We start from the raw sequence: 24900 nt of genomic DNA, 5'->3' as shown, positions 1-24900 counted from the left end.
TCAACGCTCACTGATGTTTCGGCTTTCAAATCAGAGTATATTTATCGCTGGACTAAGCATTATAAAAGGGACAGAGTGGTCCAAAAGTCTCCTCATTTCGAAAACTTTTCTTTCGCTGTGCAAGCGGCACGCTACCATACACCTGCTAATTGTATTGCAGCAATTAAGCTCAAATAATTTTCACTACCAGTGATAGATTATTTTGAATGCCAAAGATGGTATTACATGTGCCGAAGTTGAAAACATAAAAATCGACTGTAGCAGAACTCAATGCATCAAATGGAAATAAGAAACAGTAAATATTTTTCTGGTTATTGTTTCCTGTCCACGCTTATTTCTATATGGTCATACACAAATTTTTAACCTTATGTTCTTTTTTGACCGGTGCATGTGTGGCTGCCTTCACTAAAAAAAAAGAAAGAAAAAGAAATTCACAGCAAATCTTTCGCATTGGCATTGTGCTACACAAATTTGTAACATTGTTCTTTTTCGAACGTTGCATGTGTAACTGCCTTCACTAAAAAAAAAAAAAAAATCTACAGCACACCTTTCGCGTTGGCTCGGCAGTTTAAAAATAATTACAATATTTTATATTTATCTTTTGGCGAGAAATTTTTCGTACAATATTTCCCCACCAAAGAGAGAGGCACAACGGCGCATGCGCGTCGATCATCTCGCAAGAACGACGGTCGCTTCCAGCAATGCTTGGATGGGTCATAGAACATGGCGTACCATTTCTAACCGACGAAAAGGCAAACAGCGCACAGTAAACGGGGACTAAAGGAAGTGCAAACAGGACAAGCGCTGACTCTCAACTGAAATTTAATCACATGAAAACAAAACAAAGAAAACAGCAACTCCGCCCATGTCACATGATACATTCACCACGTGTCCAAAAAAACCACCTCTTTACTAAGTCTTCGTCCATCTGATGGGCATTCCAAACGCATATGCAAGATTCTGCGGTCAGAAAGCCGGAGGCAGGTGCGTTTCCTTCACGACTACCTAAGGATGTTGTGTTTCCGAGGCGGTTCTACTCCCCTGGCATACCGTCACCACCGAGAGCATCTGAGGCTTGTGACCCAGGCTACAAAGTTTTTGTGGCAACGTGTTCGAACTGGGATACCCAAGAAGTCTCGTTCGCCTGAGAACAGACCTAGTGGACTGGTCGTTTTGGGAGACGCCCGAGTTCCTGAGCATGTGGCCCGAATTCTGGAAAGAGGACCAAAGTGTAGTGTTGAGCCTAGCATGAAGGCGCATGAATTATTGGCTGATGTACGGCGAGTGTCGGAAAAGGCAGCGTCCGAGGATAAGGACCATTGTGTTTCGGAGGGGGTTGACTGCCTACAAAAAAAAAAAAAAAAAAAATGTGCTACGAAACGGTTTTCTGCATCTGGGGTGGGTTCTCTACAAAGTGTTGTTACCTATTTTCAAAACAACGATCTCAGTTTGCTACAGGCTGATAAGGAGGGAGGGAGGATCTTAAGCCTAAAAGGGTCAAATGTGCGGCAGCCAAGTTGTGCAAAGAATTACAACTGTCCAAGCTGGAAAAAGAAATTGGAAAGACCCCGAAAGGTAATCTTGATGTATTATTTTCTGTTAAGATACATAAAGTGAATGCACCCCTGCGGACTATCGTTACCGAGAAGGGGGCTTGGCAGAGACAGGTCAGTCGATTCCTGCAAGAGCACTTAAGTCGGTTAGGGACCTGTGATCCTTTTTTGGTGCGCAATTCGCAGAGTGTCATGGATTACCTTAGTAGTGGTGCAGTCACAGATGTGTGTGGGGGGGTTTCTATAGATGCTGAGGGTCTTTTTTTATTTCATCCCTCATTGCGCTCTGTTTGTCTCGGTACGTGAATGTATTGAAAGAAATGGCGAGATTGGCTTCCAGAACGCTAGCGGTGTGTGTACTGATGCGTTTTTGGAGCTGCTCAAGTTTTATCTGGAGTCGACTTTTATCCTATTTAACGGTAAGCTTTACGTTCAGAAGAAGGGGATTGGTATCGGTTCGTCTGTGGCGCCTGTGCTTTGTGACATTTTTTTTAGCCAAGTGCGATAGGGCCATTTCGGAAAGACTGGATGACGACCGCGTTTGTAAAGTGTTTCGTTACGTGGATGACTTTCTGGTTTGTGAGACAGATGTCGTGAGGTCTGTTTTAGAAGTTTTCGCACATCATTCGGAGGGGCTCACTTTCACTCACGAACTTCAGGATAAGGCTTACCTACAGTTTTGGGATTTGAGATTAGAATTCATTGCTATAAACACGTTTGCTGGTATTATCACCCACGCTCAAAGAAGGGTCTTCTTCCGTATGATTCATCGCACTCTAAGCTGGTCAAGAGAAGCATTGCCTCTTCTTGCCTACAAGCTGCACTCGAGAAGTCATGTCATCATGTGGTTAACGATAGTTTTTCCCGGCAGGTTGAGAGACCTGACAGTGGCAAGTTTCCCAACTTCGGTGTTATTGAGCGTTGCGGAGGGTTTGTTAAAGAAACTCAAGGGGGAACCCCGTCCCCGGAGGGAAAGGCCAAATAAGAGACCGCTTGTAATATCGTATCTCCATAAAATTTCCCACAACTTGAAAAAAGTTGCCTTGAGGTACGATGTGCCATTGGTGTTTTCCGCTCCGTGTAAGCTGGCGCAACTTTGCGCGAGAGTTGCCGATAAGAAGGACAAAGGCCCCGCTTGCTCGGTGAAGCATGAGAATCAATATGATGTTTGCAAGGTGGGAGTTCTTTACACGATTCCACTAACGTGTGGGAAAGCCTACGTCGGCCAGACGGGCCGATGTGTTAAAGGGATTGTCCGGTCGAAACCGGAAGTACCTAAGTTCTTGCGCACGTTACGTCGACGGAGCCTTCATGTAGACTAACATCATTTTTATTTTGATATATGATCTCCCGTTATTAATTAAACCTTTCATGAGCCTATGTACGAAACTGCACCCCGAATTTCGCCAGTGTCAATGGCTGACATCCGTAGGTGCTGCGTGACGTCACAAAACGCAAAGGTTTGTCGGATGGTCGGGATAACAAGCGTTGGTCGATGGATGTCTTGTATTTTGTTTCGAATTATATAGTCTCCAAGGCTACCCTACTTAAAGGGCCCACAAACAATTTTTTGACCGGTTTGAAGTTCGCGCTGAAACGGAGCTCCATGAAAGCAGGAACACCGAGGGAAAAAAATATGACAGAAATTCGCAATATTTTGTCAGTTATTAGCAAATTAAATATTGCAGAAAACAACTTTAAATAAGCAAAACATAGCGCTTCATGACGTAAAATGAAAGAGTTTAGCGATTGGAGCAAAGCGGTTGGCCAATGGGACGCGAGTCTGGTTGATAGCCCGTCGGCCCGGTCGGCTCGTCGGCCATTAGGCCTAGCTGCAACCATCGTAGCTTTGGGATCGGGTTGCCATCATCGATGAATTTACCGGGCTTATCAGATTTTTAGTGCGGATCTGGGCGTCGCGCCGTACGAGGACACTCCACGCAAGCGCCGCGTCTCTGCCTCAATCCGCTTCGACAGCCGCGGAACACTCGTCTCCCGCAACTCCGCCACCGGAGCCACCGCGGCGAGTAGGGGGGAGAAACTGGTGAGCGGTCCCGTTGGGCACCGGTCCCGTCGCCGCACTTCACACGAACAGTGAAAAGTCTGCCACAGCACTAAAAGAAAATAAGGATTCCCCTGGCTCCCCTTACTGCTTTTAGTTGACCGGGACCGGGGGCGCACAAGTGAAAATACGATGCACGTTGTCTGCACAGATCACTTGTCGTCTGCTCGCGATGGTACGTCGTGGACGCCGCTGGGAGGCGCGCATGAGCAACAAGGCGCAGAGCCACAAGGCTATGAGTCTTCTAGTACACCATAACAAGGCGCAGAGACAAGGCGTTGTTTTCGCCCTTTTTGAACTTTACTTTGCAACTTTATGAGCTCTATAAAAATGACTTGTTAGAGAAATAATGACGGTTAACGTGTGATATACTTTATTTCGCTTCAAAATTCCTTGGACGGCTCTCGCCAATCACGAAACCCAAAGAATGTGACGTATAGACCTTTTCATTTCAGTAGTTGCCTGACCGGCGGGTAGAGGGCGCTGGCGCACTCGGCGCCATTAGGTTGCTTCAATTTGGTCGGTTTCGGTTTCAACGTACACGCGATTGCGATGCTGTTTCATGCCACTTTCGATTGATTTGGCGATATGAATTTCTTTCTAGTAGCACACAGCGAATGAAAGAATAGTACTGAGCCACTTGGCAAACCACGAAGTGGTTTCGAGCCTAAATAGCGAACTTTTTTTACTAACACTATATGCATCTGATTCCGTCCATCATTAATTTCGGCCAGGTTCGGCGGTGAAACAACTGCGCTGATGCACAGGGAAAAGTACCATTGTACACGGCCGTACCTGCGAACACTAATTTCAAGAAGAAAAAAAAATAGAGAGCTGGACAAGCTCCTCCTCCAGCCTGCGCTCGTTGCCTTCCGCCGTGCTTTGGCTGTCCGTGCACCGAGCGGTACGGAAGTAGATAGCTCGCACTCAAGTCGGATATTGAACTGATCTTCTTATATTGCAACAGACTATATTGCATGAGTGCTTAGTGAAAAATCAGGTCGACAACATGATTAACAATCTGCTGAATCACCTAGAACAGATGAACTGACTGGTTTACTGTTCGATGTTTGGTTTCCGTACATTAACCTTTCTAACTTCAAGACTGAAAACGTCTTTTATAATGACTAGAAAAGTTTATTATGATCACGTAGATAATATAAAAAAGTGATATTGTCTCGACCTGTTTTATTTAAAGAAATTAAGCGCTCGAGAAATATTTTAAAACCTAACCTAACCTAACCTAACCTAACCTAACCTAACACAAATATTTGAACTCCCCGCGTAAGAAACTGCCACAGACAACGTGATAGTGCCTATAGGCACTATCAAATTGTCTGTGGCAGTCTCTTACGCGGGGAGTTCAAATATTTGTGTTAGGTTAGGTTCAAATATAAAAGTTCAATATTTGTGTTGAAATAAAATTAATTGAAACTGCATGGTTATATTAAAAAATGGCTTAAGCAACTGAAAGACTATATAGACATGTAACCAAGCAGGATATACAACTCCGTGGAATTCATAAATAAACCGATAAAGCGAATGCTTATATCGCACACGCTTAGATATATCTTAGATGTATATGCAATATCACACCTATATCTGTTTTACGATTAAGAACGTAAAACAGATATAGGTGTGATATTGCGAACAAACAAGTTGTCTAATGTTAAGGTACCATTATTTCTAGCATTAAAAATAATTCCAACTAAATGTTTGTTCCCGCGCCTTGTCCACTAGTTCCCTAGTGTAATCAAAAGAAACTGTTTTCGATCTGTTGGAACTACAAAACACCATGTTTTCAGGAAAAACACCTGGGCAATTACGCCGAGTGTTTTTGTTTTCTTCCTTGACACCAATGCGTACTCATATATATATAATAACATTGGGCTTCCTATTGCAAATGGTCCCCCTCGAGGCTCTCTTCAAGTAATATATGTATTCAATGTGCGCAAGTGCTAACGCTGATTCCTGTTCCTATAAAACATTTTCACGCGTATCCCGCACGCCGACGGTAAAAAATATTCAAAAGGTGTTACAAAATCAACTACAGAAGTTGCACGCATAATGATATAATGCAATTCCATGGTAAGTATAAGTATCGGACGAGAGTTTACGGAGTAAGGCAAGAGACGCGGTGAAACGCGACGAAAAACACGAATTCAACGCATCCGCCAAGGCGCGGGCGGGAGAGCGGAGCAACAAGTTGAAGCAACCTAATGGCGGCCGCATCACGTGATTCCAAGATGGCAGCGCCCATGCGGCGGAGGGTGAAAAGGTCTTGCCGTTATGCGCGGGCATTCGGCACCTCGCGGCGCCACCGTCGGAGGAGGTGTTTCCGAGTTGTCAAATTAAAATATGATGCGCTAATATTTTCCAACTCTTTCGTTGTCCACTGGGTTTCCGGGACCACTAGCGTGTAGAAACCGCAAAAAAAAAGTCGACGCTTAAATACTGTTGGAGGGCCCCTTTAAATACGGTTCTTTTAACTGTATTGACTCCCATCACCCGACCGAACACAAACGGTCCGTTGTAAGAACCTTTTTATCACGTTGTGATGCAGTGTGCTCTAACAAGCAGCTACGGTTGGAAGAGGTAGAAAATGTGGTTGGTGCGTTAGAGCGACGTTTATTAACGATACGCAGAGGCGAATGCAGAGGGGAAGGGGGAGTGAGTCACGTGTGCGGGCAACGTCTATTGTATCTATTCCCTATGTCCAGGGCGTGTCAGATGCTGTTCGGAGAGCTTTGCGCCCGCTGGGCGTACAAACTGTTTTTAAACCACATTATACCTTAGCGAATGTGTTCCCGAAACCGAAGGACCGCACCTCTGCAGACGGTCAGAGTGGGGTCGTATACAAAGTGCAGTGCGGGGATTGTGACGCGACCTACATCGGCGAAACGGGCAGAAAGAGGGCAACGAGATTGAAAGAACACAAAAGGGACGTTGCCAAGGCCACCCATGCCACGCGGTCCAAGACGGAACTTGTCGAACACTGCTTGACGACAGGACACAGTTTCGACCTGGACAAGGCGACGACACTGGCCCGAGAACAAAGGTGGGGGCAAAGAAAATTCGTCGAGTCCTGGTTCATTCGCCGTGACTCATCGGTGTGCAACACCAACCGTGGCCCCCTGCCGGACGTTTACGGGGACGTGTGTGATAAGTAGACCAGTCGACCTCACCTCATTTGTGTCAGTGTATACTGAAGATGCCACCTGCATAGGTGGCGAAACGTCTGTACCTTTTGTTATTAATTTGTTATGTTAAGTCGGAGTAAACCTTTTCAATCATGAATTCACCCGGCTTTTGGAACATTTTTGCGGTTCTTTTAAAGAGACACTGACACCCCCCAAAAAAATTTTTTTTATTTTTTGCCAGGCGCTTCATTATGGTGTCGGAGGACTACCCAATTAATATTTTGCAACAGAGTAGCGTATTTTTTTAATAAAGCCAAAAGACGCAACTGCTCGAAACCGAAACCCGACGGAGGTCGGAGAAGTGGAGAGAAGAGAGTGAGTGGCGGAAGTCACGTGGCTACACCCGACCGTGCGTTTTTTTTTTTTTTCCTTCTTTCTGTAGCAGACGACACGACATGCGGCGTGCGATGCGGCGTGCGGGAACTGCTCGCCGTGCGATTCTTTTGCAGTTATGTTTGTTCCGCTCGTTGTTCTGTACTCCAAGATGAGTTGTTTTGTACATTGAGGAGTTGGAGATGAGTAGTGAGTGCCCGTGGTGAATTTCCATGATCGGCTCCGAAAAGAATACACCCAAGATGTTATTGCGTGAAGAGCTGGCTCACATTTCCTGCATCCGAAAAAAAGTGGCATTGTGCGACAGAGTTTCCGAAAGATCAACGGGATCGGGACCAATGGCTGGCTGCAATTCCTGTAGAACATATACGGGCACCACGGAAAGCGGACGTTACCTGATTTATATGCACCTTGCATTTTGTGGAAAGTGATTACATTGAGTTCGCAGGTGTCAAAACGGAAATCCCATACCATTTAATTCAGCGAAGTATCGTCCACAACATTTGTTTGTTATTTTTTTTTGTTTGTTTCTTCAGTGATGATTGTAAAAAAAAGAAAAAGATATGTAAACATCAGAAAATGTTTGAAAAAAAAAAAAAAAAAAACGTTTCACGGGGGATTGAACCCGACCCCTCCGCGTGTGAACTGGACGTCTTTCCCACTATTTGTGTTCTGGTGGATCCCTTTCCTTAGTAATAATTCAGCCGGTAAACTGTGTGTTGGAAAGTTTGCTGTCGATTTGTCTCTAGCAAAGTACTCCCGGGTCGAAGTCGGGAAGCACCACGCTTTGGGGACATTCGCTCCTAGTAAAGAAATCGTACGCGTGCATATTCAACTCGAAGTAGACACGTAGTCCTTGACGTTTGCGCGAGCGATGTCTTCAGCCACGAGAAGGGAGCGACGGCTCGGCGACGTCTTCGTGCAAATCGGCTTGGTGGCCGGGCGTGTCGTACGGGATGAATACCAATTCTTTTGATCAGTCCCAAATTTCTCTTTTAACGGTAGACAGAATTCGCCGGTACCGCGAACGACAATTCTGAAATAGAGGTCCCACACCCGTCGTCCGCTGCCATCGCCGTCCCCGCGAGTCCCACGATACGCGAAACGACGAACGCACAGTATGCTTCCGGTTGTCTGTGGAACTTTTTTTTTTTCAATCAACGTATTTGCAGCTTTTTAGAAGCCACAAAAAATGGGTTTCATATTCTTTTTCTATTTTTAATATTGAGTGTGTGTCTTCAGTGACCCACGACTTCGATTAAATTTGGTGGTCGCATCGATACCTTAGAAAACGGCCCGTGACCGCGAAAAAGAGAGTGAGCGAGACTCGAACCGGCCAGTTCTTGATTGGCGGTTTTCGGGCGGAAAGAAACCAAATTTCGAGCCGCAAATTCTGTTCTGGGTAGTTGAGCTCTCATATGTCACGTACAACTAAAAACCTCGGCGAGCATAAATACCCTCTCAGTGTCCCTTTAACGCAGTTCCCAAGCATGTGCAAAAAAAGTCACGCCTTTTAGCAGGAAATTACTCGCAGACAGCCACAAGCTTCGAGCAAACGTATATGCCGTTTCGAGCAAACACAACTGCGACGGCCACCGATCGAACTAGAGGCGCTTGCAAAGCAAAGGATGCAGATTTCGCCTCTGAAGCGGCACCTAAGTACACGAAGCGGCCTCTGGTTACACATGTCAGCGGATCCACTGGATCGGTGATGAGGCTGCGGATCGTTCCCTCAGAGGTGATGTCCGCGGGTCGGACACAAACGGCGAATCGTTCAAATGCATGTCGTCACTTGACTTGGACAAGCTTGGTGAATCGTAGTCACGCTCCACTTTCGCAAGCGTGTCAAACAGAATCGGGCTGCACGCGTGCTAAATACAGCTTATGGTATCGTTTCCAGATGTTTGGTTTCGGTATCGCAGCATAATCAAATTGATTGATCCGATTTGGGTGAGGAGTGGATGGACGTAGTTTAATATCGTTGGCACAGCATCACACGTATACCTCAGCGAACCTCCTGTCCGCTTAGAGCTCAGCTCGTTGCTCTCTTCTGTGAGATGATTGCTGCATAAGCGGGATCTCGATCTTGACAGGAACCTATAGTCCCTACGCACGGCGACGATCCACTTCGCTCGACACTGCACATCTCGCGGAAAAGTGTGACACGTCATGTCTTGGCTTGCATGTGCTGCCCGGTGGTTGTGGCACCCAACCGCGCAACAAAAATCTCACCCAACTACGAAAAAAGTCGAGCACAACAACAAAAACGAAGCACGCTGAGGCAGACGAAAATGATCGCTTTGTGTTTTGTGACGTCAGAGCCTCAATGTTGCCAACAAAAACAGCGTTTACGCTAGAATGCGATTGAAGCAGCATAAATTCAATTACTCACGCAGAGGGACATATAAAATTCAGATATTGCACGTACGATCCGTCTCGAGGCAATAACAATGATATTCAATTGTTTTCTCGGATACAAAATTTGACCGGACAATCCCTTTAAATCACAGACTGCGCGAGCATGAAGGCCCGTTCACACTCTTGCGACCGAGTACGACTGAGAGAGACGAGATCTCTTACAACTTCTTAAATGTTTCTAGAATGAGGGGACCCACTGGCATTGTGGCGCCATCTATGCGGTGACCCTAGAACTGCATTTCACAAAAGCGAAGGTTTTGCGGGATTTCCGAGGTCAAATGTGCGTAATACCCATAGAAAGGCTCGTTTATAACATTGACAAAAGTTTTTCGAGCCAAAAAAGAAAGGATATTGCGCGAGAAATAAAAAAAATAATGCCGGACCGCCGAGTTTACACTGCTTCCCAATAGATGGCGCCAGTGTGTTCTCTGGTTTAAGAAGTTTTAAGGAACCCAGGTTTAAAGGGGTACTCCACCGTTTTTTTCATTGTCTCCGATTTGCTTGAAGTTTTGCTAAACTAACCAACAAATTAGTGAAAAGACGGTGAGAGTGCAGGCGAGCTGGTGGTAGCTAATCATGTCGTATTACACCTGAGACTGCGGTGGAAGAAATCGGAAGAACTTTCAGTAGAAGGAACAGACACAGAGAACGGAGACGTTCTCTGTGTCTGTTCCTTCTACTGAAAGTTCTTCCGATTTCTTCCACCGCAGTCTCAGGTGTAATACGACATGATAACCAACAAACATTGCTAAAATAGTATCCCAAATATTAGGTCAAAATATTGTTTTTTCGCGAAGTTATTGAATTTACAGTTTTGGTCTTCACCGTGTTTTTCAAACTGAAAGTTTCTACTGGCAACAACAACAAAGTGACGTCAGCGGAAGGCAGGGGTTAACTTTTTTGACTACAGAACTTGTTCCCAACCACTGTCTGTCTATGCTGGAAAAAGCGATGAAGAAACTTCATCGTGACGTCGCCGGTGGGAGGAGCCTAATCTCAATCGGCGGCGAACTCAACTGGCAGGGAACTTCATCGCGGCGCGTTGATGACGTCGACGGAGAGTGGCGATTGAGTTGAAACTTCATCGGGATTTGTCCCCAAAATATGTCCCTAGAGGGAAATGCGCAACGCCGCATCGAAGGGTCTTGTAAAAGCAACATTTTTAACTTCTGAAAATGTATAATGGGGTACAATCTAAATATAATTACCGATGTCAAGTCTAGGCCGCATGAATCATGTCTTTTTACGTAAGTGAAACAATTTAGATGATCGCAATGCGTGAGCTGCATCGCGATCGTGATGAATCGTCATGGCCGACGGTGGATGTCGCACGAAAAGTGCTCGTTTTGTCTGTACGAAGATTTGCCTCACTTTTGGAACTTAAGCTGTCAAGTCGGGCCTTTTCACGTCGCGATTACCACTCGGCAGTCTGGTGGAGGACGTGAACCAAGTGTCCTCGCTGAACTCGAGGAGTAGGACAATCTTGGCCCATATGAGAAAGGTTCCTCGCTAAGACACGGAAGAAGGCGCATGATTTCGAGGGCGGACGCGCCTCGTCCGTCGCCACTCGGCATCTCGGCTGCAGTGTCGGTAAGTAAGTGCATGGCATCTCAATGGGCGGTTTTAGCGTACCGTTGCCGTGCGCAGCGAAATTGCTACTGGGAGCTCGCGCTGTAACTTTGAAGCATGCTTTTCAGCGCGCTTAAAGCCTTACTAGCCGTACCGTGGCCACCGCAGAACACGGTAACGGTCTTCTAAAACTTGCTACTTGTAGTAAACAGACACTGTGTTGTTTTTGGTCTTATTGACTTTGCACGAGTGTGCTGCCTCGTGATGTTTCTTTGAAAGCTCGGATCGTAACGCTCAAGCTGACGAGTTAATTTCTCTAGAGCTGTGCACGAGGCACTCCGATACCTGAATTCTAAAGTGTAGGCAATTGGGCATTACATCAACGTGGAACCAGAAAGGCTGCCAATTTGTTGTGCGTTAACTTGTGTTTGATTGGATGATGCAGGACTCATCTGCTGTGGCCAAAGGTGCTAGTGAGGACCCAGCACAGATGGCAGCTCCACCACCACCAAATGGTAGGTATAAAAAAACAGTCTGGATTCATCTCCATAATACGTGGTTTGCGCCTGTGTCAGGACATGTATTATGCATGAGTGCCGTCGGTAGCCTCATGCTGGTGGCCATTGATGTTGTGGGGTTGCAGCTTTGCTACACTGTGATCATGGTGAACTGCACTGGCTCCAGTGGCCCAAAGTGACAGCTTTTGTACCCATCTCAGCAATTGCACAAAAATGTGAACATGACCTGCACTGTGCATAACTATGTAGAAGATGCTGTCATTACCATATTGTGCCTGGTCGGTAGCTCCCAAGGTGACTGTAGGTCCAACCGTGTTGATGTTTCTAGCAAGGTGACACCTCAGCAAGACTTACATAAACTTAAGTGTACACATGGTGCAGAGACAATCCACACATGGTTACTAGAGTTTTGTGTCGGACAAGACACAGATCCAATTAATGAGACTGTTTCAGGAAAAAGACGGTGCCTCCGGTCCTGTTTCCCAACAGCAATCTGCTTCCACCGAACATTCCCGGCAGCACCACACCTACCCACTGCCCTGAAATTGACAAGGGAATGACACTAAGACAAAACTGGCTTACCATATCCAAAACCGGTGTCTGCTATTTATATAAAAGGTCCACTTCTAAAAATATTTGCTGCAAAGGGCTGTGGAAGCAGGACGCACCTGGATGGGCATTGCCTGTCGAACTCGGCAAAATCATCGGCGTGCAGTTTTGTATACTTCTCTTCATTTTTTGCACTCAGGTATTCACGTCCTCCACCTTTGGCTAGATATCACAATCTGTCACAGTTGAGAGCAAGTAGCAGATGGTTCTCGCCACCACACAGAGCAATATTTTCTGCGTACTGAACTGGAAAAACACGGACAAACTTTGTCATCATCGCTTGACGGTTTAAACTTCTGCCTAGGCTTAGCCCAAGTGCCTGCACTAGCACATATTTCCCCGCACGTCTCCGAGCAAGCGCGCCCGTGGCCGAATGGTTCTCGTACTTGGTTCCCACACAAAGGGCCAAGGTTCGATTTCTAGCCGCGCATGCACCTTTTTGTTAATGTCCCGCACATCCACCAAAATTTCGCGAATGACAGATGGTCAGGTGACGAATGAACAGAAACTAAACGTTTAATTTGGCAAACTTGTGCCAAAAACAAAAATACAAAGAGGTAGCATCACAGGCATTGAAGGTCGGCGGAGTAGCACGATCGAGCGCAAGAGCGAGACTCTCTCTGTATCGCCACGCAGAGCCCCTCATGTATATGCGTGGACTTCTGGAACAATCAGCATAGAAAGTTCGGTGCGTAGAACATTCTGACTTTGAACAAGCAATGGGATTCTTGAATTAAACCAGAATGCAACATTTACAGAAATAACAAAAAGGTGCATGTGCGGCCAGGCATCATACCTCAGCCCTTTGAATGCAAGCTAAGCACAATAACCATTTGGCCACGGGCAAGCTTCCTCGGAGACGTGCATGGCAATATGAGCAGCCTCTGCCATTGACCACATCTGACATGTACCAAGTGGTGGTCACCAACACGGTGCCCTTGGAAGTACTCAAAGGTCTTGTCTTTTATACTGACATGACATTACCTGCAAACCATGTATGCTTGCTACTGAAACTGTGTCATGTCAGCTGTGCACCAGTCATCAGGTAGAGCTGCAGCGGAAAAAGATAAGCACAAGCGACCAACGACCGGAGCAGCAAAATCGCGACACACGGTGGTGGCCGGCACAAAGCAGCCCATCCTAAAGCTTGCATTCCGAAAGCTATCTTATCCCTCAATTTTCTGGCAGCCACCAACGTTGAGACATAGAACATGACTGGCACTTGCTATCGGCGCGCTCGGGAACAATAGCGCTGCCTGTCGCAATTTTGCTACTCCGGTCATCGGTCACTTGTGCTAATCTTTTTCAGCTGCAGCTGTACACTGCCACCCTGGATGGTGAGGGCCTGAACTGCCCCCAGCTGCACTGTTTAGGACCTCTCGCCCACTCAGCGGGAGTAGCTGGTTGCATTGCACATGCTGCTGGGCACCCAACATTACAGCATGAGTGCCCTAGATGTAGAGAAGTGCAGTCAAGGTCTAAAATTGGCTGGCAAGCATTGTTTGGAGAACCGTCGAAAGAAAACCTCTGTCGTATGGTACTAATGAATTATTCCAGGCCAAGTTTCTTCGTCCTTGCTTTATTGAGTTACACCCAGAGCAGCTTGGGCTCACAGTCTTTGTTGTTTGCTCAATGCAGTGCGGAAGAGCTGGACTTCCACAGCACCAAAAACATTGACGGGAACAACAGTTAACTTGTCATTGGGAATCAGTTATTACAGACAGACAGTTATAGCATAAAGGAAAGTGAATGCAGGATTCTTCTGTTTTCGCTCCTTTTCATTTTAGGACCTTGTGTTGTCTTTCGAAGTGAGTGATTTCCAACTTTTCGCTTTCCATTTTTCATGTGATAAACAGAGCAGGCCTGTCTCCTGCAAAGTAATTGGATCATGCTAGGTGCACATTGCTCAAGGCTGCTTGCTTCATAGGTTGCGTGTTGTACTGGAAGACCCACAGCATGAGCTTGCTGATCTCAGCAGTTCCTTGGTTAGGAAGGTGCCCGCATAAACAAATTGTCTTTCAGGAGTCTCGCATTCTTGATATTTCCAGCACTGCATAAGAGTTCTAAAAGATAAAAGCAGTGGTATGCCATACACTAGTGCTCACCACACCCCTGTGATTTTCTTGTTCTATGCAATTTCTGTAACATAGTCTTTAAAAATGCTTGTTTTTATAAACATTCACCCTTTTCGTGTACTTTGTTTGCAGGCTGTGGAGGGACAAGCAGCTGCAGATAGCCAGCAGTCATCTTCACTGACCACACTCGTGCTGCCCCTCATGGGGGTGCAGAATTTCCATGCACAATAAAACATGCTCCCCAGGCACCATTTTGCGTCTGTCATGATTTCAGTATAGCATGGAAAAAAGGTTTGCAGCACTACCTTGGTCATACCCGACAAAATTGTCATACATCGAATACAAATTTTGGGTCAGGAAATCTCGGTGCAATTGTTTATGTGCCGGGACTCGTATCTCGAATTCAGATGTCGATGTATATTTCATATACAGGGAACCAGAAATTTCACAATTAACGGTGACACGACGGTGCAAGTTCAATCGTCCAGATACCAGCAACCACAGTTAATTCTTCACCTTTTCTTCCTCTATGCTTGGAACAATATACTGTTAGAGCCAGAATGCTTATGCAGTCAATGGGAAACAAGATGCCACCCATGAGGAGGCCCTCTTTTATTCTCTATTCTAATGCCTCGACGTTTCACTTATGCGGTTTGCATTTTTGCAAGGTTAACCTGCCAAAAACATTGTGTTAAAAAGCTTTTTCAGAAACATCACCTTATTACAAACTTCCATTTTTAGGTGCCATACCAAAACTCCACTTGACCTGTCTTTTAGTAAGAACCACTCGGCAGCCAAAGGGACTTACCATGTCTACTTGATTTGGCAAGTTACAAAGTATGACAAAACATTGCAAGCGGATACACACAAGTATATTCTGCAGATGTGACGAGAGACAATGCTCGTAATAGCCTCAACAGCTGCCAGGCTTCAAGTTTGAGCAGGGAGATCTTGGTAGGCAGCACATACTTGCAGAGGGGGCCACCTCTCAGATTTTGAGCACTGCTGCTGTCAAAGCTTACACCGTCCTCGGGGTCGGACTCTTGGGGCTCAAGGGAGAGGCCCCAAAATAGAGCTATACAAGCCCGCATTGTGCAGAAAGTCAAATGATTTTGCTGTGCCTAGCACCTTTGCAACCACCGGAACCTGCTTTTCAGCATCCTATTCACTGCTCTACGACAGAATCCTAAGCAATGCTTTTAGTTAAGCTTGGCCTCAGAACAGCAGAGCATCCATTGGGGTTGCGAGAAATTGGTGTGCAAGCATGGCTTCAGGGTTTTGTCGGTCACCTGCACACAAAAGTGAGGCGGTATCTGACATGAATGTTTCATAACCTTTTCAGTTGTCCAAAAGCACATCAAGACTAGATAGAAATTCTATATGCTAATGCAGCCTCTACTTGGAGATAGTAGTTGCATAGCATCCCAAAAAGGCTGAAAATGTAATAATAAAAAAGTTGAAAAAAAAGTGGAGATATTCCACTTGTCTTGCACAATACCCAAAATTATGCCTTCAGAGCAAAGAGGTGTCAAGTGAGTTTATAATCACTTCATTTTCCTTTATATACAAAGGTGGGAGATGGGACATATAATGTCAAACGTCAGGCTGCATGGCTTGCAGCTTGACGAGGTGCCCTATCCGGTGTGGCAGAAAAGTAGCAGAAACGTTTCAGACAACACAAGCAAAGAACAAGATACTGTACCAGTTTTAACCTGCAATCGTAAAATGAAAACGTACACAACGTGCTGCAGCAGAACAATTTCCAGATGTTGAGGCCCGAGACATTTGGATACAGATGCAATCACGAGTAAGCTTGAATCCGTGCGACTATCTCACACGACACTCATCACGGTGAACGAGGCACCCGTTTTCTACCGAGAGCTCTCGTGCAAGCGCATTGAGAAAATGTGTATTGAGCACTTACCGACAACACCGCTGAATTCGCATCGCTGAACTTCTTGGTCGTCGTCTTTCCGTCTTCACTTGGCGCGCGAAGCCCACCCACCTTCAGCCCCGGGTTATCGATTATCGCCTCTGTAGCATCCAAAGAATGCGACTCGCAGCACACCGACGCACGATGACGTCTTCGTCGCAGCAAAATGTGCCGCCAGCAACGCTCAAAGAGAGCACTTGCTGCTCGGCGGTCACCACATGGGGCCCCTCGCGACGCCGCCAAACCTTCCACGGCAAATGTCAGCACCAGCGAGTGTCGGGCAGTATTCCCCGATTACGTCCCTGACGAACCTTGAACGGCGAACACATAAAAACGTAGCGATAGTCCGCTTTGGTCCGCCCCGTCCGCGAGCTTGAACGTCGCCATCTTCGTTGACTTTGGCAACTTTTGCTGCCCGACTACTACAAAGTTATCTCCATCGGCAAACTCAATCGTGACGACATTTTGACGTCACCGCGAACTTCATTATTTCAACAGCATAGCTCGAACTCCATCGGAATCCGTAGGGAAAAACTCAATCGCAACGTCACATCACGTGACCAAAAGGGCAGCCAATCAGCGACCGATTGAGTTAACTTCATCGTTGAGTTTGCGATCTAGCATAGACAGACTGATCTCAATGACAATTGCTGGATCGCGTTTGCCGCTCCCGCAAGTGAAGCCACCGGACTTCACTCGCTTGGGATACGATTTGCCGTTTTTGCTAGCCTTTGCTGCGGTTTTCCAGCGTGCTGTGGACACGTTTTCTACTCGTTCGTCGTCATTCGCCGAAGAAGTGTTTTGAAGACTCTGTGTATTGTTGAGACTTGCCGTCGTGAACACGTGGAAAATTTTACGAAAGTGCAGTGTCGCAGGAAAAAGGCACAACGCGTCGAAAGGAAGGGCTGGCGGCGTGTTCAAAGCTTCCTTGGCACGCCGAAGTGCCGTGTCTCTGTGCCTTCGCACGCTTGGATACCGACCAAAAATCGACGCCGTGTGGATGTGCTTTGCGAGTGCAATGTGCGTGAAGCCGTATCAAAAGGTACAACTCGTCGAAAACAAGTGTCGCCGGTGTCGCGGCGTGATCAAAGCTTCTTTGGCACGCCGAGTGATGCATCTTTGTGCCTTCGCACGCTTGGATACCGGTCAAGAATTGACGCCGCGCCAAAGTTCTGAACGTGTGTCGCGTGTACAAGCCTTTAGATCATTTATATATATCGGCCACGGAGTTCTGGATCGTCCAGCTGTTCCGGTGAGTTGCTATCAATAAAAGGGAGAGATCTGTACGTGTTCTTATGTACTATATTAACCATGGCTATGTCCCAAATCTACTCTAATAGATTCCGTGGGAGCACGAATAGGGCAACGTTGTGGAGCCAGGGGGGTTTTCGAAAGCAAAAGTACAAGACGGCGAGAATGAAAGTCTTTGAAGCGCGGCCGATATGGTCGTGTGCAATCTGCTGACCAATTACAATTAGGCGAGCCGCGCTCAAACGTCAAGTGCAATTAAGTAGGTTGATAATAAGCCAGTACTGATCAGTGATGAGGAGCTGTTGTGCACGGTATTGTGTAAATCGTCTAAGGACGAAAAAAAGACGTACCTTCCCCCCATCTTCCGTTGCTAGTGGACGCTGGATTAAGCTCGTTCCTAAACCGCGAGGGGAAAAGACGCTGATCCAGAGGCACGAACAGCTTTACGCAGATTGCACTCGCTAAACACATACACACGGCGTCGGTTCTTGGTCGGTATCCAAGCGTGCGAAGGCACAGAGACACGGCACATCGGCGTGCCAAGGAAGCTATGAACACGCCGCCAGCCCTTCCTTTCGACGTGTTGTGCCTTTTTCCTGCGACACTGCACTTTCGTAAAATTTTCCACGTGTTCACAACGGCAAGTCTCAACAATACACAGAGTCTTCAAAAAACTTCTTCGGCGAATGACGACGAACTAATAGAAAACGTGTCCACAGCACGCTGGAAAACCGCAGCAAAGGCTAGCAAAAACGGCAAATCGTATCCCAAGCGAGTGAAGTCCGGTGGCTTCACTTGCGCTGCAGCGAACAAGCGGGGAAGCGCGATCCAGCAATTGTCATAGAGATCAGTGTTCCCAACGGATTTGAAGCAGTTTCTTGGTGTCAAATGAGTACTTTGGAAGCTCGCTCCCGTATCCACGCTCCAGCACGGAACAAATGATTGGCATATTCAATTTTTAGACTACTTGCTCGACTGGCAAGCCTGCCTGCCACTGACGTCACGGTACTGAAAAGTGCGCGAATATTTGAATATTGGTTTTTGCACCATTTTCATTTGCCGATTTCACATTACCTATTATGAATTTCGCTATGCTAAATAGCATACCGGAAAGGCTAAAGGCCGGGGAGTCAGAAAATATAGTTAGTTGAGGTAGCTCAAAAAATCGGTGGAATACCCCTTTAAGAGGTCGCAAGCAGTCGTAAGAGTGTGAACGGGCCTTGACTTGTCGTTGCGATCAGTGGTGGGAGCTGTAGGGGGGCATCTAGCTGCCACTGCATTGTCATGGATGTGGGTATGAACCTATCTTCAGTCAGACGGGTATCATTGGCTATGGAAGGGACAGAGTGATTCGAGAAATTTTAGAGGCGCATGCAATTATAAAAGCAGGCGCGAACTGCGTAAGCCAAACGTCACTGGGCTTGAGTAGTAAAGAGATGATTTTTTGGACACGTGGTGAATGTATCATCTGACATGGGCGGAGTTGCTGTTTTCTTTGTTTTGTTTTCATGTGATTAAATTTCAGTTGAGAGTCAGCGCTTGTCCTGTTTGCACTTCCTTCAGTCCCCGTTTACTGTGCGCTGTTTGCCTTTTCGTCAGTATGAACCAACTAACCCACATGTACGACGAAATCGTCCGATCCGACGTCCGACCACGCAATACGACGGTCGGAGGCGTGGGTTTTAAACGCTCTCCGATGCTACGAAACCCCTCTCCCCCCAAGGTCATTCCGGCAGTCCGCACGTCGGATCGGAAGGTTTCGTCGTACATGTGTTTCGCGCGTTATTCATTTCTAACCTCCTTGATTTTACGACATTGTGGAATTCGGGACATTTTGTAGATTTGGGACTTTCTCGCGGGACGCAAGACAGTCCCGCGAGTCGCGGGACGGGTGGTCACCCTAGCTCCGCTGGAAATGGGGAGGTCTCTGCACATTCGATACCAGAACTAGGGTAGCCACCATACCAGAACCAGGCGGATTTTTTCGGTCGCGCACCAGTCACCTAGCTGTGTTTAGAGATATGTGTTTGTCCTTTGTTCCCCTTCTCAAGAGATTAATATTGTCACAACTGTGTTTTTCTATCTTTTTTTTATTCTTAGATTGCTTTTTTAGTCTGAAATTTTGCGTACGATTGTTCTTTCAAATGAAAAAAGGGGCTACCTGAAATCGAGAACTTGGATTGAGCGCGTTGGTAATAAATTCAAAAATATACGAAAGAGTCAGACGAAGAGGACGGACAGGACAAACATCTTTCGAAAGATGTTTGTCCTGTCCGTCCTCTTCGTCTGACTTTTTCGTATATTTTTGAAATCGAAACTCAGCATTTGACGCTGGATTAGCCAAAGAGTTGTGGTTAGAGCCAACGCGAGCCGCTCCCAGTTCGCGGTCCTTCGAAAAGAAAGATGGCTGCTCCCTGGAGCGGGCAGGTGTTGCACAGCGGCCAGGTGCCCATAGAGATCCTCCAATGGAAGATCCGATCGGGCAGTCGGATCTCCCACGGCACGGGCCTGCTCATGTACCGCCGGCTCAACGGGGGTCTGAACGCAACCCCGTGCAAGCTCAAGTCCGCCCACGACGGGACCGTGCGAACGCTCATCGCCAAGGAAGGCTGCGTCGTGCAGCCCGGGTATGTCCACGCTCCCGCGCTGCCGTACCCCGTCTCTTCAGCAACGCACGGCGTTCAGAACGCCTGCTAGCGCGGCCCAAAGAACCTGCGTTGCTTGGTTCGAACGAGCCGTCGTTGGCCGGATGGTCGTGGTGGAGTGCGCGAAGAGCGGGACAGTTCAGATTTGCTTCTAGTCGCCGCGTTCGCTTCCAACAAGACTAAAAGCTGGTTCAGGCACCTGCGTCTTCGTGTGAGACCGATTATACCTGCTTGCGACGAAATGGTTGCTATGGCGACCGAGGTACGCGCAGCACGTCCTAGGGGAACGCAAGGAGTCGTCGTGTAGTCATCGCATACAAACGCAAATGTACGTACCAGCCCTGAAGTGCCACAAGAGTGTCATTCCTAATATTATCTATAGTCAGTTATACTGGTTAAGAAAAAAAATTGAGGGGAAGGAGGGCTGGGTGGGGAGGAGGAAGCAAACCGAATGGTGGAGAGAAAACCCTTTCCTTTCCTCTTTCCAAAGTTCCGTCTGCTTCCTCCTCCCCAGCCTCCCTTTCCCTCGAAAACTTTTCTTCCTGCGGAATGCAGGCAAGTGCACGTTGCTGATGCAAGCTTCCGAACCAATCGGCAAACGCACTCAGGGCTATGATCAGAAGGGCCAAAGATAAATCTGAACGAGCGCCGTGCCGGCTTGCGTCCCCTTGTCACTACTGCATGGTGCATGTTAAGGATGCCAGGCTAGCAGTTGCTGTGCACTGACTAAATTTTTCATCTACCATGCCATTTTAGGTAGCCGTCGGTGTCTAAACATACCCTAACACAGTTACCTTTGAGGGCAACCTTAACAATTTGTTAATGAAGAGAGATACGAAAGGATTGGCAGCCCAGTAATGCTACTAGAAGCGGCAACTATGAGTGAGGCCCGACACATTTAGGGAACATGGCAACGACAGCAGTGCAACTTCGTCAACAGTCGGCCGACTTGTTCGTTGTTTGATCCATTGCCTGGCAACCCTTTCACATGGCAGGAATAGTGCCACAACGTAGAAGAGGGAACCTTGTTTCAGTGTGACAGGTTTGGCCAACCGTAACGAGCAACAAACAGCGTTGGACATTGCACGTTGTCTGGCTTAATGGCCATGTGTTTTTCGTTCCCACAACGGGAAAAAACAGGTAAGTTTCATGGTAGAGGGCCCAGTCAGTAGCATGTTATGTGTTTTCCAGGAATTTACCCAATAAAGCCTGACTGATGCTATTTAATTGTAGTCGTGCCTCATGTGTAGCCGACATATAATTTTATGAATGCTTTCCTATTACATAGTTATCAAAAGCAGTTGTTGAAACGGTCACAGCTACAGGCTGTAATGGTGAAACCATCGTTAAATTGACTAATTGCTGGCAATGATCTGCCCATATTGTCGCTGCTCACGGGTGTTTGTTGGTAAACAAATTCTCCGCCACACCCTATTGGTGAATCCCCGCACACTTCTGGTTTTTTGTTCTTTTGCATTCGTTTTGTAAGGTATCTTGCTCAAAACATGTGCATCGTTCTGCAAATGTATCAAAATTGTTGTCACTCGAAGAAGCATAATCTTTCCCAATTGCTGTGCATTGAAGAAGAAATAAACGCTACTGGAAGGCTGGAGCACAGAATGCTGTGGTGTCTTTACCCCATATATTCACTCTGAACGCGTAGAAACTGAACGTGCCTACTAACTAATTAGTTGAAAAAATATTGTAAACAACTTGATTTTCATGAGGACCTCATTTTTGTGACTTAGAAAGTATCGTAAAAAATCAATGACACAAATATAATAGCCCATGGTATTGAGCACACTGCATATCCTAAATCGCATGATATTCCTGAAATCCACCTTTCGCTAAATATTCAGCTCGCAAAAATAAAGTTTAACTTTATTTAACTGGAAAAATCTTGTGTTTCTTTCTTACTTTTCAAGGTGCAGATTGCGAGGGCGAGAGACAAAATAAAGAGTGTGGGGCGCCGTCCGCCGCTTTCGTCGATGACGTGGCCGAAGTCTCCTTACCACGTGATGTCCAGTAGTGGACGAGCAGGACCAAGGTTTCGGTTTCGCTTAGGGATTTTCGTTTAAACGAGGATTGTGAGAAAACTATATAATTTTTCGGAAAACGAATAACATGGAACTGTTTATTAGTAGTTTTGACCTTATAATCACCCGTAATCCCAGGACTTTTGGAATTGACCGGAGTTGCCCTTCACCGCTCGTCCCAGGGAGGCTGACATGCTTCCCTCTTTTTGCAGGGACGTCCTTCTGGAGCTGTCCCAGTGCAGCCACCCGGTGGTCATGAAGGACCTGTGCGCCGAGTGCGGAGCTGACCTTAGGCAGTAAGCTGGGATGAGGGGTCTCACTCTGCTTGCTTTTTTCCGTTGCTCAGGGTCGTTCACGGCAGGCGGAAGCACTTGAAGGGACCGTAAAATATTCCTCGGACTTTGGCTTTATAAAGCATGGTTTGCACACACTTTGCAGCACTAATAAATTGCTAATTCAGAGCAGGAAACACTGCTAACGTTATTGTTCATGCAGCACTCGCTAATATAGAATGGCTGCATTAGATCCAAAGTTGGAAAACGAGCTGGAAAGGCCGGTGTCTGCACCGGTCTTTCCAGCTCGTTGAGCACATAAAATGTTCAAACTTTCACCGAATATACATTGAAGCGGGCGGTTCTTGCCTCGTGAAATTTTGAGGCATAGTTTTCTTTGTGCAAAAATGCAAAAAATAAGACCAGCAAACTTGCTGAGGTCATTGGTGGACATGTTTGCAGATGATTAAGTTAGCTATGAATGTAACTTGTGGCACCATCTCTTGATAGGTGCAACTAGCAGACAACAGAGTGCATCGCCTGCTCGATGCACCTATCAAGTCATGGCGCCACACATTACATTTATCACATTATCACATACGATGATCAGGGACCATCAGTTATTTTATCCACTTTCTTTCTTTTTTTTCTCTTATGGGCTCTTTTTTTTATTATTGGTGCGTTTATTTGATAGCTAGACTCCATTTAAAGAGAATGCGCCGCAGAAGCACATGCATAAATCACTACCTCGGGCATCTGCCAACACTTCCACCGTTGACTCTGGCAAGTTTGTTGATCCCATTTTTACACGAAGGAAGCTACAGCCTCGAAATTTCAGAAGTTAAAACCGACCACCGCAATACACATTTGGTGGAAGTTTGGGCTGTCTATGCGCAGGCACCGATTTTTCTTGCTTGCTTTACAGTATAAGGTTCACTGTAGCCATCCTATGTAGTGCTGATATAGCTGAGGGGAGTGGTGGGGGTGTAGCCAGGAATTTTTTTCGGGGTCGGGGAAGGGGTGGCGAAGGGCTGAGGTTCAAGAGGGTAAGGGGAGGGGGGCGGGTCAAAATGCACGTGTATAATATGGGGTCGGTTAGATTTCAGGAGGGGGGGGGGGGGGGGAACTAGACCACTGATGAGCGACTTCAGTGACATACCTACGGCCTCGCAAGAATGTGTGCCGTTCTTTCTAGCAACCCTAGCCAACATAAGATCCCACCGCTGCTTGGCTGCTGAAGGCATTCATTCATCTTTTTAACATATAATATGTCTTTTGGCTTGGAGGGTAATTCTGAAGGGAGGTGCGATGTCGGGGACAGACATAACACACATTCTTTTCTCCCTAAATTTAGCGGGAAAGCTTACCACGTCGTGTCACGTGGCATGTCGATGTCAAGTGGCATTCCACTAAATTTAGCGCGAAAGTTTATTATGTCGCGTGACGTGATGGTTGTGGCGTGACGCGACAACGTGTTGCCTGTGAACGTATTCAATGTTCGATAGAGCTTGGCAGGAGCCTACGTATTTGTTGCTTTCATTTGGGCAGAAGAGGCACGAGCATTTGAGGAGTCTCCTGAAATCGCCAGAGAGGAGACTCTAGGGAGCCAAGGTTGTCTGCAGACTATTCCATCTTTGGCCTTCTTTTCTTCCAGACTCGGGGATCTGACACCTGCTTCGGTCAGCATGATCCATAACGTGCCAGAGCTACGGGTCTCCCAAGAGGCGAGTGGATTGTCCTCGGGCCTTTTCGCTGTCAATCCAAGCCGTATTGTGTTCCTAACTTCATTGGCATAGTTTAGCAGACGATGCATTGTTTCAGACTTTGCCGTATCCTCGACAAAAATGAAAGCCGTTTACAATTTCCTGTAACGCCGGTTAGAGCGCAGCTCTTGAGGAGGAAGATGGAAGCGTACTGAGGGATAGGTGACTCCTTGAGGTCACGTGACCTCAGGGGGGTCACGTGACTTCAGGTGGTCACGTGACCTCCGGGGGTCACGTGACCTCAGGGGCTCACGTGACCTCAGGGGCTCACGTGACCTTTGGGGGTCACGTGACCTCGGGGGTCACATGATCCCCAGAAGTCACGTGACTTCAGGGGGTCACGTGACCTTAGGGGGTCACGTGACCTCAAGGCGGTCACGTGACTTCTGGGGGTCACGTGACCTCAAGGGGTGAGGTGACCTCGGGGTCACGTGACCTCAAGGGGGTCACGTGACTTCAGGGGGTCATGTGACTTCTGGGGGTCACGTGACCTAGGGGTGTCACGTGACCTCGGGAGGGTCACGTGACCTCGCGGTTACGCCGACGCCGCTCAAGCCGGAAACGGGCCCCTAAGAGCTGCGCTCTAAAAAGTTAAGCGTAGACCCCACAGTCTTAGGTACCTTGAGCCTAGCAGACATACCGGTAGTTGCCAAATCCATTCAC

At 47.0% G+C, this 24900-nt stretch overlaps 1 protein-coding gene across 1 annotated transcript in view; it reads left to right on the top strand.

Annotated features, from left to right (window-relative positions):
* The first annotated feature begins 19863 nt into the window (after positions 1-19863).
* Positions 19864-24900, top strand: part of LOC8029080 (RNA polymerase II subunit A C-terminal domain phosphatase) — a 36021-nt gene continuing 30984 nt past the window's right edge. The window contains exons 1-3 of the mRNA XM_029995461.4: positions 19864-20148; positions 22415-22498; positions 24129-24198. Of these exons, the coding sequence (XP_029851321.2) occupies positions 19925-20148; positions 22415-22498; positions 24129-24198 (378 nt within the window). The 5' untranslated portion in view covers positions 19864-19924. The remainder of the gene's footprint in view (positions 20149-22414; positions 22499-24128; positions 24199-24900) is intronic.

This window comes from Ixodes scapularis, unplaced genomic scaffold (genome assembly GCF_016920785.2).
Source record: "Ixodes scapularis isolate PalLabHiFi unplaced genomic scaffold, ASM1692078v2 PGA_scaffold4__175_contigs__length_147842914, whole genome shotgun sequence".
Classification (NCBI taxonomy): domain Eukaryota; kingdom Metazoa; phylum Arthropoda; class Arachnida; order Ixodida; family Ixodidae; genus Ixodes; species Ixodes scapularis.
The sequence above is the reverse complement of the archived record's forward strand: the minus strand, read 5'-3'. Positions and strand labels throughout refer to the sequence as shown.